The 19,360-nt window shown below is 39.3% G+C and overlaps 12 protein-coding genes across 12 annotated transcripts; 7 read left to right on the top strand and 5 right to left on the bottom strand.

Moving 5' to 3' along the window:
* Positions 1–12: 12 nt before the first annotated feature.
* On the bottom strand, positions 13–759 carry ZYRO0G16456g (uncharacterized protein; the record flags this gene model as incomplete). Its single annotated transcript, XM_002498651.1, has 1 exon — positions 13–759. The coding sequence occupies one exon, from the start codon at positions 757–759 to the stop codon at positions 13–15; it is 747 nt and encodes a 248-aa protein (XP_002498696.1).
* A 487-nt stretch (positions 760–1,246) lies between these two features.
* On the top strand, positions 1,247–1,702 carry ZYRO0G16434g (uncharacterized protein; the record flags this gene model as incomplete). The annotated part of the gene is made up of 1 exon (XM_002498650.1): positions 1,247–1,702. The coding sequence occupies one exon, from the start codon at positions 1,247–1,249 to the stop codon at positions 1,700–1,702; it is 456 nt and encodes a 151-aa protein (XP_002498695.1).
* Positions 1,703–1,773: 71 nt separating this feature from the next.
* On the bottom strand, positions 1,774–2,694 carry RRP45 (exosome non-catalytic core subunit RRP45; the record flags this gene model as incomplete). Its single annotated transcript, XM_002498649.1, has 1 exon — positions 1,774–2,694. The coding sequence occupies one exon, from the start codon at positions 2,692–2,694 to the stop codon at positions 1,774–1,776; it is 921 nt and encodes a 306-aa protein (XP_002498694.1).
* Positions 2,695–2,905: 211 nt separating this feature from the next.
* On the bottom strand, positions 2,906–3,925 carry RNH202 (Rnh202p; the record flags this gene model as incomplete). Its single annotated transcript, XM_002498648.1, has 1 exon — positions 2,906–3,925. The coding sequence occupies one exon, from the start codon at positions 3,923–3,925 to the stop codon at positions 2,906–2,908; it is 1,020 nt and encodes a 339-aa protein (XP_002498693.1).
* A 473-nt stretch (positions 3,926–4,398) lies between these two features.
* On the top strand, positions 4,399–6,072 carry DDE1 (Dde1p; the record flags this gene model as incomplete). Its single annotated transcript, XM_002498647.1, has 1 exon — positions 4,399–6,072. The coding sequence occupies one exon, from the start codon at positions 4,399–4,401 to the stop codon at positions 6,070–6,072; it is 1,674 nt and encodes a 557-aa protein (XP_002498692.1).
* Positions 6,073–6,138: 66 nt separating this feature from the next.
* INM1 (inositol monophosphate 1-phosphatase INM1) lies at positions 6,139–7,029 on the bottom strand (the record flags this gene model as incomplete). Its single annotated transcript, XM_002498646.1, has 1 exon — positions 6,139–7,029. The coding sequence occupies one exon, from the start codon at positions 7,027–7,029 to the stop codon at positions 6,139–6,141; it is 891 nt and encodes a 296-aa protein (XP_002498691.1).
* Positions 7,030–7,257: 228 nt separating this feature from the next.
* AAP1 (arginine/alanine aminopeptidase) lies at positions 7,258–9,849 on the bottom strand (the record flags this gene model as incomplete). Its single annotated transcript, XM_002498645.1, has 1 exon — positions 7,258–9,849. The coding sequence occupies one exon, from the start codon at positions 9,847–9,849 to the stop codon at positions 7,258–7,260; it is 2,592 nt and encodes an 863-aa protein (XP_002498690.1).
* Positions 9,850–10,929: 1,080 nt separating this feature from the next.
* On the top strand, positions 10,930–12,573 carry YHK8 (Yhk8p; the record flags this gene model as incomplete). Its single annotated transcript, XM_002498644.1, has 1 exon — positions 10,930–12,573. One exon carries the CDS (start codon positions 10,930–10,932, stop codon positions 12,571–12,573), a length of 1,644 nt encoding a protein of 547 aa, XP_002498689.1.
* Positions 12,574–13,613: 1,040 nt separating this feature from the next.
* On the top strand, positions 13,614–14,384 carry ZYRO0G16280g (uncharacterized protein; the record flags this gene model as incomplete). Its single annotated transcript, XM_002498643.1, has 1 exon — positions 13,614–14,384. One exon carries the CDS (start codon positions 13,614–13,616, stop codon positions 14,382–14,384), a length of 771 nt encoding a protein of 256 aa, XP_002498688.1.
* A 180-nt stretch (positions 14,385–14,564) lies between these two features.
* FSH1 (putative serine hydrolase) lies at positions 14,565–15,269 on the top strand (the record flags this gene model as incomplete). Its single annotated transcript, XM_002498642.1, has 1 exon — positions 14,565–15,269. The coding sequence occupies one exon, from the start codon at positions 14,565–14,567 to the stop codon at positions 15,267–15,269; it is 705 nt and encodes a 234-aa protein (XP_002498687.1).
* A 245-nt stretch (positions 15,270–15,514) lies between these two features.
* SMF2 (divalent metal ion transporter SMF2) lies at positions 15,515–17,038 on the top strand (the record flags this gene model as incomplete). Its single annotated transcript, XM_002498641.1, has 1 exon — positions 15,515–17,038. One exon carries the CDS (start codon positions 15,515–15,517, stop codon positions 17,036–17,038), a length of 1,524 nt encoding a protein of 507 aa, XP_002498686.1.
* A 142-nt stretch (positions 17,039–17,180) lies between these two features.
* On the top strand, positions 17,181–17,741 carry RCN1 (Rcn1p; the record flags this gene model as incomplete). Its single annotated transcript, XM_002498640.1, has 1 exon — positions 17,181–17,741. The coding sequence occupies one exon, from the start codon at positions 17,181–17,183 to the stop codon at positions 17,739–17,741; it is 561 nt and encodes a 186-aa protein (XP_002498685.1).
* Positions 17,742–19,360: the final 1,619 nt, after the last annotated feature.

The following is a 19,360-nucleotide window of genomic DNA, read 5'->3' as shown; positions in this document are numbered from 1 at the left end:
TATTCCAAAAAGTTAATTAGATTGGTTGATCAAAGGGTCTTGGACATCCAAGATAATTGAGCCAGTAAAAGTATTCTTTTTAACATGGACACCCGTCAAATCTGACACTACATAATCAGCACCAGCTTCATACAGTTTGAATTTTTCAAAAGTTGTTGTGACCGCTATCACAGTAGCACCAACGCCTTTACCAGCTTTTATACCTTGAGGGGAATCTTCAAAAACAACCTTCTTGGCATCCTTCATGGAACTATCCCAAAGGTTACAAAGTTCAAAACATGCCTTTCTATAACCTTCAGGATCTGGTTTATCCTTAGTCACATCCGATGCTGTAATGAAAACTTCTGGTGTTCCCACTTCTCTAAGAATGGTTCTAAACCACATGTGAGCCAAATAAGGTGAGCCTGATGTGACGACAGCCCATCTTGGTTTGATGAATTTATTCTTAGTTAAACTGTTTGTATTCAGATCTATTAACAGTTTCTTGGCACCTGGAATTAATCTCACGGAATCAAGGTAATCATAAGCAACCGAATACTCTAATTCCTGAACAGCCTCATCACTTCCCAATTCCAGTGAAGGAAAGTGTTTTCTTATGAATTCACCAGTGATCCCAGGTCCTGAAGAGTTCATAATTTCACTAGGATCCACCTTATGACGATTACAAAAGTTGGACCAAGCACAGTCAGAAGCGTATTGGGTATCGACGAGTGTACCGTCTAAATCGAATAAGCATACATCAGCATGAATGATTGGCATCTTGAAATAATGGGATAGCTATTGAAATAGGTGAATAATATATATTGTAATCCTTTAGACATCGTTACCTTGTGTAAGTCGTTAGTGAGTTTAATGGACCCTTGATTTGTGCTGTGACGTTATCGCGATGCATTATTCTGTGAAGCGAGAATAATACAAATTTATAACTCGAAGACATTACATTGACGGCCCAAATATTTCTACAGAGTCCTCATAAGTTGGATCAATTGGCTACTGTGTTCCTGCTATTTTATGACAGTTGTTCCACAAGTAATTCAATGCATTGCAAGGTCTATTACTTGATGGTTTCTTGATTTTTCTTATCATTATTTTGTCGAAATTGTGTCACAAATTATACTATCATACAATACATATATAAGCATTTTTGCCAAGAGTTTCTTTTTTAGAAAAATAACGGACTAATACTGCCAATGAAAGGATTGAGTTTAGTCTTATTATTATTATTTTACTCGTAATTACATCTACCATGGTATCACTAGCATTACCCACGATCAGTAACGGTCAGGCTTTAAATACTGACATCTTAACGGAGGACTTGCAATTCGAACAGTATACAAAAAATCAACAGTGGAATCTATTATCAAAGAGCCTTGAAATTTATTTCCTATGGCTTCTTACTATGATGGTAATTTACGCTCTGACGCTTGCTGCACTCTTGTACATTAGAGGTACTAAGCATAATCAAGAAGTCGCTAACGGAAAAGGAAGTGGAAATGAACAGAAAAGTGGCAATACTGTCGTTAGCATAAATGACAAGGACCTGTATCCAATTCTGAACCTTGCTGGTGATCAATCGAGTTTTTATTTGAAATACCTAGATGTGGATCAGATTCCTAAATCAAAAAACCAAGATTTGAGGAGAACGAAAAACACAAACGATGGGGAGGAAGTGCTGAAAGAGATGATAGGAGACAACTCTTAATTAGGGTTTTAATAAAACAAATAATAATAATAATAATAAAAAAAAAATTAGTTTTAGATTAAAATCAATTATTAAGTAGCATCACGGGCGTTTTCAGAACTCAAAAGGCCTGCGTATTGATTTCTCTTAGAGTCATCTTCCTTCACACACGCCAGTATTTGATCAGTTAATTTCTCAGTAATAGTATAGGCCTTGTAACAATTCTCCATTAATGAAAGTGCATCCATGGGCAATCCACCAGCTTTAGAAACTTGTACCACTTCTCGGTTTTTATTTAGCGTCACCGTTAAAGTACCGTCTCGAAGTAATTCCTCTTTCAAATTTGCATCTATAATGGCTATCTCCGCGTTAGAATCACCTTTGATGTTTTCCTCGGTATCTTGAGGATTAAAGAAAGAGAAAGTAACACAAATGGGGATGTGTAGAATCCCAAGAGGTACAGGCTCTCTTTCATCTGTAGGATGTACAGTAACTCTATCACCAAGTACCGTAATATCAGGTTTTTTGAAATGTAACAGTGCTGTCATCACTGCAATACAAGATGCATCTAATAAACCACCATCACAATCTAAGAAATGCACATCCGCTCTAATTGCCCAACATTTACTACCTGCTACAATGCACAATCCTTCAACATCTAGAGCACCAGATCTTCTCACGGCCTTTTCGATAATTCTTACACATAAGACTTCATCTTCACCGGTACTGTTACCGTTTTCAAATTGAGGTCCCGCCATGGGTGATGTCTCCGTGGATATTAGAAATAAACCTTCAAAAGGTCTGTCTTCATAAGGTTGGGCTATCTGGCAACTTATCCTACAGTGTATCTTGGTCTTCCCCATTGTAACGGTTACATCACCATATTCTTTACCAAATTTAATGTCAACATCTCGAAACTGATCAAAGGATCTTCCATCAAGTCTAAGATTTTGCCTCAATGCATCTAAAATGAACTTGTTTTCCGAAGTTGAGAATTCAATATCCTTTGCCATCGCAGTTTTAATAAAGTTTTAATCCCAAAAGCACAATGTTTTACCTCGAAATCAATTGAATCCAGTCTTTCACTTCTATTCTATAGTTCACTTCACCTCATCTCATTGGGACCGAGAGCCTCGTAATTTTTCATATTCGTCGAACGTGACCAAAATAACGTTGGCAATACGAGATCAAATATTATATTGCGATGCGATCAATTGCCAGTTTTCATTTGGCTCTCTTAAAGAATCCATCGATGGATCCTTTACCCGTAGCCACTTTCCTCTGTGATACTGTCTTTTTAACGACCTTTTTCGTAGTTTTCGTCGTCGAGTTTGACCCATTAGTGAGTCCTACGTTCATAGCACTCTGTACTAGTGATTCTTTCTCCTTGGTAACATCTTTGATATTTTGTATATAGTCCTCGTACTTCTGAAACGCCTTTGCTACATTTAATTCCTCACCAGTGTATTTAACCAAATGCCAATATGCAGGTCTTGGAATCAGTGATATCAATAAATTCACAGCGATAGTCACTTTGGCAGATTCCATAATTTCCGGTGGTAGGGATGATGGAATTGGAATGGTCGTGGGAAAGGCATCTAGGATTTGCCTTGTTTTTCGAATTAGACACTGCATAATCTTTTGAGTAGTTATTTTGTAATAGATATCACCAGCTTCTTCAATGGGATCTGCAACATTTTCCATTGCCGCTTTAAAAGTTTCTAGGGAAACCTTGCTCCACTCATGGTCGTGTGAGTCAACAAGTAAGTCATGGTAGTCTCTTAGTCCCAAAAATTTGTTATCACTCTGCATCGTGGTGGGGGCGTCTTCTCTCAAATAATCCTTCTCATCTTGCACTGTGAATTCTTTATAGAAGAATCCAATTAGATTGAATGTAATATCAGTTTTCGATAAATACTGAAAATCTCCATCTTCCATTACATACCCGTTTTGAGGATCGTTTTCATTAATTACCAGAGTAGATTTTATCGTCTTACCATCTTTTGTATAATGATAATTGTCTTCCGCCTGATCTTGATCATCAGTGTAGGAACAACCTCGACTAAATTCATGAGATTTCAATTGGTAAATGCCTTTTCCTTTGAATTCTACTAGTTGCATACGGTCCTTGGATGTATTATTTGATGGATGTGGTAGTGAAAAGATCTGGGCGTTCTCTTTACAATCGAGCAATTCTGGCGGTAGTACCAAAATCCATCTCTTGGAATCTGATCCCACAGTCATTGTAGTGGATTAGACTTCGTAGTAACTTGTTACCGGATCCTTCAGTCCTAGAGTTGTGTATATAATGAATGCAGTAGATTCGTACAAGCGCGTCGAAATTCATCTCATCTTATATCGTCGCATTAACAGATCTGTTCAATACTAGATCTTAAAGCATTGCTGATTGGTTTCTAGTGGCCGCTCCTCATTCTTGTAATCTATATTAGATCTATTTCTACACTAATTAAGATTAGGTTTCCAATGTCTTGTATATATAGGTGCTAGGTGCTAAGCTCATAGATTTAACGATATAGAAAGCCTAGAAAAAACGGACACAACAATGCCTCCTATGGGTCGTTTAACGTCACAAATGCAATGCACTCCAGTATAATTGCAATTTTTTTTCTATCCCCTGAGTTCTTATATATCCATTGTACAGGTGCCTTCCAAACTCTCACAACTACAATTCACATGAATTAGATAATTTAACGGGAATGGAGTGGTTGAGCTTGATCAAGGCCATTGCGACGGTATTAGCCATTCTGCTGGCAACGAATTGGATATTTAGAATTTTCTATTTGGATCTCAAACGTGATTTTAGTGAATTAGCTGCACAAGAACAATCCAATGTCACCACCACTCGAAAAGAGAATGAAACTGCATTATACAGAAACTTTTTACTGCCTTTGGGATTCCCACTGGTAACAGGTCTGGGATTATCACTCAAGTATAAGCTTCGTAATGGTAATTTTGCAGATATCTGGTGTGCTATCATGGATTTAGCTGACAAGAACTCTATTAGATTTGTGGACCAATCTAAAGATCTATCCTTACAGGAAATAAACGGTATGGCTAAATATATTTTAGAAACATACTTATCCAATGCCCATGGAAATGTTGGTATATTGGTGACACCATCCAGATCTCAAGGGTTTATTATTTCTATTGCATCAATGATGGCTTCCGTTAAATATAATACATTACCCCATTTCCTTACATCTATGCCCCGTAAGAAGCTGGAAGACATCAGCATTCTAGTGGTCGATTCGTGGGAATCCTTTTCCCAACTCCGTGGAAGTGAGGAATGGTACGAATTGATAATAGTATGCGAATCCAATTCATCATACATTTCTGGAGACCACAAAAATGTCATATCTTGGGATCAACTCATTCATGGTTACAAGAACGACAATTCGTATATGTATTCAGCACCCGAGGATAATTCTGATGATAGCAAGAGTTTACTATATTTTACATCCCCTCATGGAGACACTACGAGTTTTAGCCAAGGATGCCTAGTGAGCGGTGTTGCATCGTTCGTTCGTAATTTTCCCTTGGGCCACGAATTGAATGGCAAGGATTCACTGGCAGTTACTGGAAATTTAAGTAGTCTCAACTTATGCCTGCAAGTGTGGCAAAAGGTTCTTGCGGTTCTTTTGCATGGCGGTAAGGTTTCCTTTCAGGATACCCTGGATTTAAACAAGTTATACAATCCCACTTTACTCTTGGCTGATGCTAACGAATTGCTAACCGTAGTCAAGAGGTCGGTATCAGCCAACAGTTCATTTGTTCAAAAGTTGAAGTACCAATGGGCTACCGCTTTGTTAACTGAGGGGGTCTTCACAGCAATCGGTCAACTCCCTATAAAGTCGATTGAAAAGCTAAGATCTACATATTTGCTAGACTGCGTATCAGATTCTTCTTTAGTGAATTCATTTCCCAAGAATGTTCCCAAGTTGAAGAGAGGTCAGAGCGGAAATACCTTAGATTCCTTACAATTAAACTATCTGAGAGCTCACTTAGGTTCGAGAGTAATATTTGAATACTACTGTCCTCATACTGTCATGGGTCCCATTGCTCATACAAACTTTTACGATTATAGAATATTGCCACCAAGAGTTAGTGCTAATTTCATATTTTGTGGACCTATATCTACGACTTTAGAGGGAAAACTAGTACAGACTAAAGAGAATTCTGAGTTAGATGTTACTAGAAGGCAAGGTATGCTTTGTATTCGTGGTTTCACTATTGGTAAACCGGTAGAACCTGCACGTTTAGAGAAGGCTAGGGAATTATCTGGTGAATTTGGAGGAGGCGAAGGTTGGATGCCAATGGTTGGAATATTTGGCCTTTGGGGCCAAGATGGATGCCTTTACCTCTATAAATAAAAAGGCTTATCATTATTATTCTATAAAGTACACATATATATAATTATATATATGGAAAAAGTCGCATCAATCGTATTTTAAATTTCCAATAACACAGGACCAGAATTCCTTGACATATTTCTCCTGTTCTTCGCCGCTATGAGCACCTCTAAGTGCCAAATAACTTCGATTATCGACATCAATGTCCCATTCACCAGAATTAGCGCCTACCACTCGACCTCCAGTTTCCTTTAGAATACACCAGCCGGCACAAACGTCCCAAGCGTAACATCCACCATCCCAATAAGCATCCAAACTACCCAGCGCAATGTAAGCCATCGACATTGCTGAAGATCCTAAGTTTCTCGACCCATGTATAAATCCACCATCTACCGAAAGTAAGTTTTGATAAGTAGATGCCTTACATTTAAAATTTGGACCTTCTCTCGCGGATCCCGGCTGCAATCCCACTATTGATTTATTCAACTGTAATGTGCCCATAGAGCTAATCTTTTCCTTATAGTTAAATGGTTCTCCATTAACTTTAACACCATTTCCCCGAGATGCAGATACCAATAAGTTTAAATGAGGGTTGTAAATGACTCCTACAACAGGTTCCTTATTCAAAGTCATACCCAGGGATGTGCAGCTGAAGGGGAAATCATGCACGAAATTCGTAGTACCATCAATTGGATCTATGATAAAAGTTGGATCATCAGTGATCTTAGTGACACCTTTAACGTAACTTTCCTCACCAATAAATTGGAACCCAGGATATTGAGACTTAAGCGTATTCCATACGATTTGTTCCACTTGTTTATCAATAGTGGTAACTATATCCACGTTTCTAGCACCTGTCTTCAGTTCATAGTTTTGTTGAGAACCTGATTTTGATTTAATGATGGGACCAACTTTATTACACGCTAGATCAGCCAGAAACTCTTCTACAGCCTTCAAGTCAATTTCTTTAGCAGCCATTGGTACCCTTAAAGTTTTAGCAAAAGATACCGAATAATCTCACAATTTCATTAAGCTATTCATTCTTTTATAGAATCATGTCTATACATCTCGTGATAAAGTCCGGTGCTTCGAGATTTTTTCAATGATGCTCGAAGAGATACGTTCTCACACAACGTAACGTAATGACGAATATCATGTGTTATCAGCCGCAGCACTAGGGTAAGTTATCTACGATCGTATATAACTTTAAAAGTAACCGTGTTCTTTCAAATAGTCTTTAACAACTTCACGGTCCCTGTTAACCCACTTGGCCTTAGAGACAATAGTATCTAAGGATTGGGCTAATGATTGATCGAAACCTTTTGTGGACTTGTCGCTGAAGAACTTCTTGATTTGATCGATGACTTCCAAGGAAGTAAACGCAGAAGTGCTGATAATAACCACAGAACCCAACATCGACATTCCAGGTGGTAATCTTTTAGAAATATCCTCCCAGTTGGTTTGTAACCATGACCACAAAGTTTCAATACCTTGTTTGTGAGTTCTCATACCTTGCATGGGGATATAGATATCTTGGTTCAATACAGTGCCATCAGTCAAGTATCCAAGGGTTCTCTCCAACAATTTAGCATCTTCAAATCTACCCAAAGTTCTCAAAGCTGCTAATTTTTCATCAGTAGAAGTTGGATTCTTGTAGATGTGTAAAATCTTTTCGTAGTTATCCACACCACCTGCTCTAGCAGCAGCACTGAACACAATTGGTTTGATTAGTGCAGGGATAGCATGTTTATCACCAGCGGCATACTTGGTAAACATATCCAGGGCGGATTTTTCCACTTCAGTGTCCCTTGCACCAGCAGCTGCACCAAACATGGCAACCTTCAAACGTTGGGTAGCAAAGGAATCACTGGAAGAGAATTCCCAACCTAAATTGTGAGCCTTGGAGGATACCAATTTTCTGGTGAAATTGTTTAGAGCTTCTTTAGTCTCTTGTGGCTCAAAAGTCCAAGCAGCCTTCAAAGAGGACAAACTAGCTAAAATCTGCTCCCAAACGACAAAGGATTGCTCCTTGTCCCATTGAGAGACTAGGTTCAAGAAGTTTTTAGTAGATGTATAACCGGAAGCTGAAAGCGCCTTTGAATCAGCAACTAAACCAACACGATCTTCCACAGACAAAAGGTTAGCCTGTTGGCCAAATTTGGCCCATCTTTCATCTGAGTAAGAAGTGATGTAAATACCTGATTGAGCGGAATTAGTTTTGAAAAAGCTTGGATCTTGCAACTCAATGGACTTAGATCTCTGGTCCAACACTAAAGAGCTATCCACACCTTGGTTTGTAGCTAGGGTAAGGAAAACTGGATACAAAGTTTCATCTTCTTCAGGTTTCAAATCACCAGTGGACAAGTAACGGTTTTGGGTAAAGGTGATTTTTTTACCATCTTCTTTAACACTAATTACAGGGTAGCCCACTTTACCAGTCCAAATATCCATGACTTTACGGACATCTTTACCTGAAGCCTCAGATAACGAATCCCATAGATCACCAGTACGAGCATTTGAGAATTTGAATTTTTGTAAGTATTTTGAAACACCTTGGATGAAAACATCTTCACCTAACCATTTGGAAACCATTCTTAAAACAGAAGAACCTTTAGAATAGGAAATAGCGTCGAAAATTTGGTTAATTTCGTCAGCACGTTTCACAGGAACTTCAATTGGATGCGAAGAACGAAGCGAGTCTAACGCCAATGCATTTTGTAAAGTGTCAGCCACGTATTCTTCCCATACTTTCCATTCTGGTTCAAACTCGTTACAAGAGTACCAGGACATCCATGTGGCAAAACCTTCATTTAACCAAAGACCTTCCCACCAATCCATGGTAACTAAATTACCAAACCATTGGTGAGCTAATTCGTGTTGTATAACTTCGGCCACTCTTTGAATACGGTCCAATGTGGAATTTTCCTTATCCAAAAGAACGTCAACAACTCTATATGTAACAAGTCCCCAATTCTCCATCGCACCTGCAGCAAACTCATGCACTGCAACATTATCCATCTTGGGCAATGGGTACTTAATATTAAAAGTCTTTTCAAAAAATGCCAATGTTTTAGCGGTCAAATCAGCGGCAAATTGACCGTGATGTTCGTAACCTGGAGTAGCATAACATCTAACGGGAATACGGAAATCGTTGTTCTCCACATATTTCAGTTCTGCCACAATAAATGCCACTAAATAAGTAGACATCTTAGGGGTAGTGTTAAAGCTAGTAACTTTTTTACCATCTTCCACACTTTCTTTCTTCACATCCATATTTGACAAATGGGTTAGATGTGGTTCAGAGACTAAAGTAATGTCAAAAGTTGCCTTTCTATTTGGTTCATCGTAACAGGGGAAAGCTCTACGAGCGTCAGTAGCTTCCATTTGTGTAGTTGCCATGTATTTGGTCTCTCCAGTCAATTTATCCTCGTATTTAGCTCTGTAAAACCCTGCCATGTAATCATTCAATTCACCGGTGAAACTGATCTCCAAAGTTACCTTTTCACCATTCTTGGCTATGGTACCCGCTGGGAACTTAAATTCAGTGACTTGTTCATCATTGTCATGTTTAACTTCGGTTGCCTTAGTCCCGTCAGTCAAGGCAGCAGAGTGCAAATCGATATCCAAAGAGTTTAACCAAATGGAATCCACTTTAGGATCATTGACTTGGAGATCCAATTTTAAGTGACCGCCAAATTTAAAGGTTTGGAAATCAGGTTCCAATCTTACGTCGTAATGCAATGGCGTAACGTTGGTAGGTAATACCTCTCTGCTTGCAGAAACATCAGCACTACTCATAATTGCAAGAAATGTCTAGTTAGTAATTCAATGCTTGAAGAAATGTTCAAGAGAAGCGTGTTCATTGATATATCCTTGGTGTTGTTGGTCGCACGTCTCTTCCCTTTATGTACGAAAACCATTGTGCGGGTAAAGAAAGCAGTACTCACAGTGAGGCCATATAAGAGAGCAGTATTGATGCTCTCATTTCCAGTAATTTCACAATTGATAGGTTACTGACACTACTAGATTTGCTGCTCATGCTTCCGGGCTCATCAATATTCATTTTACTTGCCAACTCTTGTAATCACCTTTCCCTCTCTGTGAATACTGCCTTTTAGGTTTTTGTGTAATGAAAGTTTAAAATACATACCGCTGAGTTGCCTTTTGACACTTGTGACAGCTTTCTCTAAAGAAAGATCTTTTTGCTATAGTTGTTGACACTATTGGCCCCATTGATGCCTTTGTGGTTCCATTCAAAGCGGCAGGCTTTATTGCTCGAAGAGAGCTTAATCCTACCTGATATTTACCCATTCGGGGCACATATCTTGAGCCTATAGAGCTCAGAAACCGCCTTGAGACCGTCCCAAAGAGCATTATCTGGTTTGCAGTCGAAAGTATCTATGAAAGGAATATAGATATATTTGTATTATCTGCATCGAACCGTCGACATGAAATGAGATGAGCTTACAAGCGTGAAAAACATATGAGGGAGCGGCTCAGAGTGCAAGAAGTGAATCTAAGGCTAGTAATGAAAGGAATGAGAAGCTAGAAGCTAGTACTACCGATACAGTGGAGGGCTTGTTATTTTTAATGGAATTTAAATATGGACTTGTTATGATATGAATGTCATGTGCTTTTCGCGTGACAATTTTCAAATTTTTCCTTGGCATACACCTTTTCTGTTAACTCCGTCTAGGGTTTTAAGTTGGGGACTATCCCCGCTTTACCGATGAATAACTTCGAGCCCTAAATTTCTATAACTCTGTACATGCTGATAACTTAGACCTCATCTTAACGAGCTCATCGCATCGCATCGACGACAGTTGAAGATTACCAGAATCATATCCTGTATATCTACAGCCACATGCTTCAATCAGTATGTTAGCTGCTAGTAATGAATATAATTCTAATTCTAGTCGTACAGAAAATGCAGAGATGGATATAGAAGAACATCCCTATGGGTTTCAAAACGAACCTTCATCAGCATTGGCGGGTTCCGCTGGGGGAGAACTCGAAGAGGGTATGGACGCTACTAGGGCAAATTCGTTAAATCCTGACGAGGATTTCCTGAAAAGAATAGAAACAAGCGTTTCTCAAACCAATGAAGGTAAAAATCTCCAATACGAAGTGTCTTTCGAAGAAGGATCTATGGATCCTGAAAACATAGCGATGCATCTTTCATGGCCGAGAAAATATTACGTTTCTACACTGGTTACTTTGATATCCGGCATAATTACCATGATTTCGTCTTGTTGGTCTCTAGTTGCCGAAGACGTTATGTCACACTTCCATATTTCGAGAGAAGTTAGTGTACTTGGTATATCACTTTACATTTTTGGATTAGGCTGTGGGCCGCTGCTATTATCACCTATAAGTGAACTTTATGGCCGACGGATAACCTTTATATTCTCGTTGTCGTTTAGTGTAGCATGGCAATGTTTAGTAATATGGTCACCGACCATTGAAGGAGTTTTGTTTGGCCGGTTTTTATCGGGTTTCTTTGGTTCTTCTTTCTTAAGTGTAGCGAGCGGTACCATTAGTGACATTTTCACCAAGGATCAAATAGGTATTCCGATGACATTTTATGCATTAGCTCCGTTCGCAGGACCTTCATTGGGACCTGTTCTAAGTGGTGCATTTAACAAAGATGGTTACAAATGGCCATTCATCGTTATGATGATTGTTTCAAGTGTATTACTAGGACTTGTTACGTTTACGGTTCCGGAGAGTTATAAACCAGTACTTCTTATCCGCAAGGCTAAGCGGTTACGGAAAGAAACTGGAGATGACAAATATTTTGCACCTTTAGAAGTGATTCGTAGGGAGGCAAACATTTTCCGTTTGATTTTACTTTCGGTAAAGAGACCCATTGATCTTCTCTTGAGAGATTACATGATAGGTGTTCTCTCTTTTTACACAGGTTTAGTTTTGGCGATCATTTACCTGTATTTCACAGTTTTCCCCTACATATATCCTAAGCTATGGAATTTTACTGTTATGGAGACTGGTTTAGCATATTTGGGTTTGCTCATAGGAATGATTATCGTGTGTCCTTCCTGTCTGATATTTCAAAAGAATTACGCTCGCAGAGTGGAGCGTAATGGTGGTAAATCTACGCCGGAGATGAGATTCGAAGCTTTGTTTTACGGCGCATTCTGTACACCCATCGGGCTTATGATTTTTGCCTGGACCTGCTATTCTCATGTACATTGGATAGGTTCTCTGATTGGTAGTGCAGTATTTGGAGCTGGTGTCTTTTTTGTCTTTGTCGGTGTTTTCGCCTATACTGTAGATGCTTATAGAAGGTATGCCGCATCAGCAATGGCATGCAACACTTTTGTAAGATGTATCATGGCTGGTGTATTCCCTCTTTTTGGTAGGCAGATGTACAAAGGTATGGGAATCAATTGGGCTGGTTTCCTGTTAGCGATGGTCGCTGTTGGCATGATTCCCGTGCCATTTCTCTTCAGCAAATATGGATCCGTTCTGAGAGCTAAATCACCTTACGGTTGGGATGATTGATCTGCGTATAAACGAATTATTGAACTCTGGTTACCTTCTGGGCATTAAGGTTTTTCCGAGAATTCTTGAGCGTTTATAGAAACAGGTGTATTGCATATGCGCATAAACCTACGCAACTCCCTTTCATGTAATCATGCCTAAGTAAAAAAAAAAAAAGCGGTAACCCATAAATAGTGGCAAGACTTTCATATAAACTTCCTATTCCCCCAATTCTGCCTTTTGAAAAATTATTTCGTGCAATAATTGCTTGTATGGATATCATAATTCTTCTTTACTGGAGAAAGCTTTAATGCTTCTACAGCGCTTATCTCCCTTTTGTAAGTTCTACATCATGGCACTATCGGCGCTTACGTCTATTCTCAGGGTAATGTCAGTTTTCCGTTGGGTTACACAAGTGCGACAATTAGTGATATGCAAGATATTGTATTTTCTGCCTGGAGACATGATTGGTCAAAAATTGAACTTTGTGAGTACTTCCTGTGAAATCTCGGTTTTTGTAGCACTTTCTACTGTAATTCTGAAATGGCACTGCATTAATAGTGGACCCAATCCAACGAACTTTCTCATTCCTGTTAACCTTATATCTAATGCCTTACACATGCCTGATGGCATCATGCTCAACATGCGTCCACCAAAGAGCCTATAAGTAACGCTTTACAGTTTAATTCAATATATGTTGCCTGTACTTTGCGTGGCCTTCACTTCAATATGAAGGTCGTATCTTTCCTCCATTGTCTGTAAGCGGACTCGTTAGCTTGATAATAATGACGGTTCCAAAAAAACAGCCTGCATGACACAGTGGTTAGGACTTGTTTTTATGCGGTGCTATTGCTAACAACTCTTATAGGTGGGATACCGTCTTGTCGCAATGGATACTATAGTGGATATGGTACACGGCTTCTACTTATCGGTATTGTACCACTACCTTTTTCCCTTGAACTAGAATACTATATAAACTCCGAGCCGCTAAGCTTCTTTTTTGACACATTACTTGTGATTTACACAAACTGATCAATAAACGTAAATCATCATAGAGATCAATGAGACGAGGCAGAGTTAGGTTCAGCAGGGCAAATACTCAACGGGTACCTTCACCTGTGAGAGTCCCTACTGCTAATTCTCTAGATGGCTGTAGTTTTATAGAAGAACTCTCTTTAGTAAGATCATCGTCATTCTCCTCCAAAATCTATTTACCAAAGGAGACCATGTTAATGGCAGCACTTTTACCCATTGCCAGAGTTTTGTACTACTGGGACGAATTCTTTGGAAATCAACATACAATGCCATTGATATTCAAATTTCTCGTTGCATTTGTAGTTTCTTTGACATCTGCGGCCGTAGCGGCTACAGCTGTATGGTGGCCTCGGCATTTTAAGAAGAAGGTTGAAATTGATACTAAGTGTAGCCGGATGGGGTTGCTTTTTTGCGTATTTGGAGTACAAGTAGGTCAAAGTACATGTCAGTGGTTAAACCAGTTGTGGGGACGTCGCTTAGTCACTTTAACAGCTCTTACTGCGACACTGGTATGGGAGCAATTGACTCGATCATGGCACCAAAGAGAAACCTTTTTTGTTGGATGTTTCTTATGTGGTGCCGCTATTCCTACTTACCTTTGCATTTCTAAAAGTATTCTACTTGAACTATTCAGTGGCGGTTTGCTCAACTTGGTATTTTTCATGTATACAGTAATCACGCTAACTGGAATCATAGTCAGCCGTCCCACGCCGATAGTTGCCAGTGGGTACTTATTAGCACTTTTACTGATGGTTCCCAATACATATTCGACAAATTCGAAAAATTATGTAAACTGATGCTAGGTCAGGGAACGGGCTTCGTTTGCGTCATATGATAGAATTGTCGCGCTTTGAAAAACGATCCTGATCTGGTGAGTGAAATATTGATAAACATATATAAAATGAACCTCGAGGTGATAAAGAAATCTCTCGACTATCACAGTACCTATTACTCCCGTAAACGATAGTGACTACATAATGGCTCGTCTACTGTTTCTACATGGTTTCTTACAAAACGGTAAGGTCTTTTCTGAAAAGTCCTCTGGTATCCGTAAGCTTCTAAAGAAGTCCGATGTCGAGTGTGACTATGTCGATGGTCCAGTTGTATTAGAACCAAAGGATTTGCCATTCCAAATGGATCCTGAAAGATGGCAACAAACTTTAGAAGCACAGGTAAACCGTGCCTGGTTTTACCATAGTGATATCTCCGCAGAATTGGATTTGACCAATACTTTATCCTACATCTCTGATTATATCAAGACCAATGGTCCATATGACGGTATAGTCGGTTTTTCTCAAGGTGCAGCAGTGGCTTCCATCCTAACAAATAAGATTACAGAATTAGTCCCTAACCACCCAGAATTCAAGGTAAGTTTGCTCATCTCTGGTTATTCTTTCACAGAACCTAACCCACAAGGTGAAGGTCTATGGATTACACCTAAATTCCAAGATCAATTTAAACCGGTCAAAGAATCAAATACTCGTATCATTTTCATCTATGGTGCTAATGATATGGCAGTTCCTGGTGAAAGAGCTCAGTGGTTGGCTAATCTGTACAAGAAGTCTTTAGAGAACCCTGATCTAGTGAGCCAGTACGAGCACCCAGGTGGACACATGGTACCAAACAAAAAGGACTTTATAAGACCAATTGTTGCTCAAATCGAAGAAGCACTAGGTAAATAAGTGATAGACATATGAATACCTACTACATAGATCTGGTATAAGATTTTCTCTAAAGTCGTCCGCTAGAAAAAGCTCATCGATATTTTTTTTCACGCTTTTTTTCGGTGCTTAAAATGGTCCGGGGAAATAAACACTTGGTGCTTCTTTGAACAACATAATAACAGTAAACTAATCGAAATATTAAGTCAGAAGTGGACTCTTGAAGGACTGCTATACCGATCGGAAGGTAATTTATGGATTGTTGAATGGGTGATACCGAAACTGAGTTGCTAAGCGAAAGGCAGACGGATCCAGGGCTGAGAAACAAGTCATGGGGGAGGGGAAATAAACTATTTGGTATATTGGCCAAATATGCTAGATTTATCGGACCAGGGTTGATGGTCTCTGTTTCTTATATGGATCCTGGTAACTACAGTACCGCAGTAGCTGCAGGAAGTGCTCATAAATACAAATTATTGTTTTCAGTTCTGGTGGCTAATTTTATGGCAGCTTTTTGGCAGTGTTTATGTGCCAGATTGGGGGCTGTTACTGGGTTAGATCTTGCACAGAACTGTAAACGCCATCTAACACCTCAATTGAATGTTGCATTATACATTTTAGCAGAAATTGCCATCATTGCTACAGATTTAGCAGAAGTTGTAGGGACAGCCATTTCTTTGAACATTCTGCTAGATATACCATTGGCGCTCGGCGTGGTACTTACTGTGGTTGACGTTCTTATTGTTTTAATGGCTTATAAACCCAATGGATCATTAAAATGGATTAGATATTTCGAATTGTTTGTATCTTTCCTCGTGTTTGCTACCGTGATATGTTTTGGATTAGAGTTGATGTATGCGGATTTGGGACCTTCAAAAGATATTTGGAAAGGATTTCTGCCGAGCAAAGCCGTTTTTGAAGGTGATGGGTTGTACCTATCCCTGGCTATTCTCGGTGCCACCGTCATGCCCCATTCTTTATATTTGGGATCTGGTGTAGTTCAACCAAGACTTAGAGATTATGATATTACACATGGCAATTACATTCCAGATATGAATGATGCGGAAAATAATCATGAAAAATACAGGCCTTCCATCGATGCTGTTAATGATGCATTACAATTTACAATGGCTGAATTGTTAGTTTCGTTGTTTACGGTGGCTCTTTTCGTCAATTGCGCAATTCTAATCGTTTCAGGGGCTACACTGTATGGTAAGACTGAACCTGGAGAAGAAGCAGATCTGTTTTCCATTTACAAGCTGCTATCCACATCCTTATCCAAGTCAGCGGGTACAGTTTTTGTGTTGGCGCTATTGTTTTCGGGCCAAAGTGCCGGTATCGTCTGTACCTTGAGCGGTCAAATGGTCAGTGAAGGCTTTTTAAATTGGACTATATCACCTGCTTTACGTAGAAGTGCTACTAGAGCGGTTGCAATCACTCCTTGTTTAATTCTAGTCCTAGTCGCTGGTCGTAATGGATTGAGTGGAGCTCTTAACGCTTCACAAGTGGTTTTATCTTTATTGTTGCCTTTCGTCTCGGCACCATTATTATATTTTACAAGCAGTTCCAAAATTATGCGTGTTAAGTTGCCCAGTCGTTCAGTGGAAATAGATGGTGATATTCAGCTAAGAGATTTAAGTCAAGAAGAATCGGAGGAGGAACCTCAGTACAAGGATATGAGCAATAGCAAGTTCTTCACAATAATAGCAGTCATGATTTGGCTTATCGTTTCGGGTCTAAATTTCTATATGTTGGTCAGTTTCGCCCAAGGTCAAGATGTACATCTATAAAACTTTCCTTTAGTCATAGTGTTATATGTATTCATGATGTTGAAGGCCTCGCGAAGTGATGGTGAATCAACACGGTAAACCGTTTTAAAGAATGGAAAAGTAAGATATTGGTAAAAAAAAAATAGCAGAAAAAAGAAGAAAAATGGAGACTAATACCCTTATTGCCACCAATAATAGCGGTAGTTTGGCTCATGATGTGGGACCATTAAAGAACTGGTTATTGAAAAGTGGTATTGGTGAGATGCAATTGATCCATCTACCTAGCTTTAAAAGAGTCCTTGTGGTGACTGAATCGAAGGAGGCTGCCTCCCAATTGATGTCTAAGAAAGGGGACTTGGGTGATATTAGACTACGTTACACTTTGACTGATACTGAGGGCGCTCTTGTAAATCCTGATGAAGAAATGGGAAGATTACAGGTACCCCCACATAAGAGAACTTTCCTAATTTCACCACCAACATCACCACCACCTGAATTCGATTACTCTAGATGTGAGGAGCCCCCTGATAGAGTTGGACCAACCGATCTTAGCGGAGAAACTGACTTTGAAGAGTCAGAAACCGATAATGAAGGTCAAAGAACGCTTTTATCAAGTTCAGCTGGTACTATCACAATTAAGCCTGCAGAAACATTGAGAGATAGGAAGCAGGAACCATTGCCACATACTGCTTTGCCTCCCAAGTCAATCTTTGACGAAGAATAAATGAAACTTGTAAATATGATGAAGGAGAAATGAAGAATTGGGATATAGCGATAAAAATTAGGAACGCTGACGCAAATTTGAATGACGGTACAAGAAGTATATAAGAGGGGGGTAAACCAAAAAGAGTTTACTCCAAGAAACTCCTATTACTGTTTGTTTGTTTGTTTGTTTTTACTGTGATTCTTATTATTTTTTCACCTTATTGACCCTTGATTAATAGAAGTTTCTGCTTGACAAATGGTTCAAAAGATAAGTCACTGGTGGATTTCGTTTTTTTCCTTCGAAAATGGTACATTTTGGATATTTTAATAACTTCTTTTAGTACCTAAGGTGTCAGTGTGTCGCTGCTCTATGGTATTCAAAAATGGGTACGGTACTATAATGAAAGAAGAGGGTCTTGCATAGATGATGAAGTAAACAGAGACTGGATTCCCGGAGTTTTGAAGTTCTGGTAGCTGCAAGAAGCGCTATAACAGACACATTTTGAAACATTTCAAAGCAGTTCCATAGTTGATATACTAGAAAATTTTGGTCCATATTTGCCCAACTGCAGATTGGAATTAAGTTAAGGAATCACGGATTAGTTGAAGTCCTAAGAGGCAATGGATAGTCCAGTACTGAAAATTGATAACCCTTCCCAGTTCAGTTTAGCGGTAAATGAGATCCTGGTCATCCCCACAGTGGACAGCGCAAATAAACGCATTGGAACAGCCAACGTTATGATAGTGCCCTGTGTCACTTACATTGGTTCGTCTTTTTGCAGTCTCAAGGAAGTGAACATGTTCCAAAACAGTGTTGAGCATGTCGTGAGGACTCTTCTAGTCAGTATGATTTAGGCTATGGACTGAATCCTCTGGTGTTTTTCATATTATTATGCTTTTCATCCTTTCCATGGTACAAATTGCATGCGCAATTATGAATACATTGCAAGTCTAGCGATCCTTCGAAACTTAATATGGTCAGTGGCAGTACCAACACTGGGTGGGCTTTTTACATGCCATCATTGCACTTTACAGACCTTCTGGAATTATGCTCAAGAAATCACGCATAGGCAGACCTAGAAATTCATTGTCGATGGTTTTTTATCCTTTGAAACATCAGTGTCTTTTCTCTGCTATACATCCCATAGCTGTAGCATGGCTTGTGTTGTTAGTGCTTTTTTTTTTTCCTTGGCTGGATGCCCGCAGTCTATTACTTCTTATCAGTATTGATTGAACTACTTGTTTCAAGCTATCTTCGTCTACTAAGCTATGGCATACTCGAGTCATAGGGCTTCGATCTTTGTCCCGTCTTTGCCGCTGTCTTCCCTATTCGATCTGGCCATGTGTAGAAGTTTGGCTATCGATGGATTTCCAGTAGGGTTCGGAGATAAGAGGCTTTGGATCTCGACTTTAACTGCAGAATTACAATCTCGAATTTTTGTTCCCCTTTGTTCTGTCTCGGCCCTTTGTTCTGTCTCGAACTTTCGTTCTGTCTCGACCCTTCGGACTTTGCTACAGCCGGTAATGTAGTTAATGAATTACCCTAATAGTTGCTATCCAACCAGTAAGCGCAAGGGCGATTCTATACATCTTTTGTAAATTCTCCGATTAATAGAACACATAGGCAATGTTAAACTA

The sequence above is a fragment of the Zygosaccharomyces rouxii genome (genome assembly GCF_000026365.1).
Source record: "Zygosaccharomyces rouxii strain CBS732 chromosome G complete sequence".
NCBI lineage: Eukaryota > Fungi > Ascomycota > Saccharomycetes > Saccharomycetales > Saccharomycetaceae > Zygosaccharomyces > Zygosaccharomyces rouxii.
This window is presented reverse-complemented; position numbering and strand designations above follow the sequence as displayed.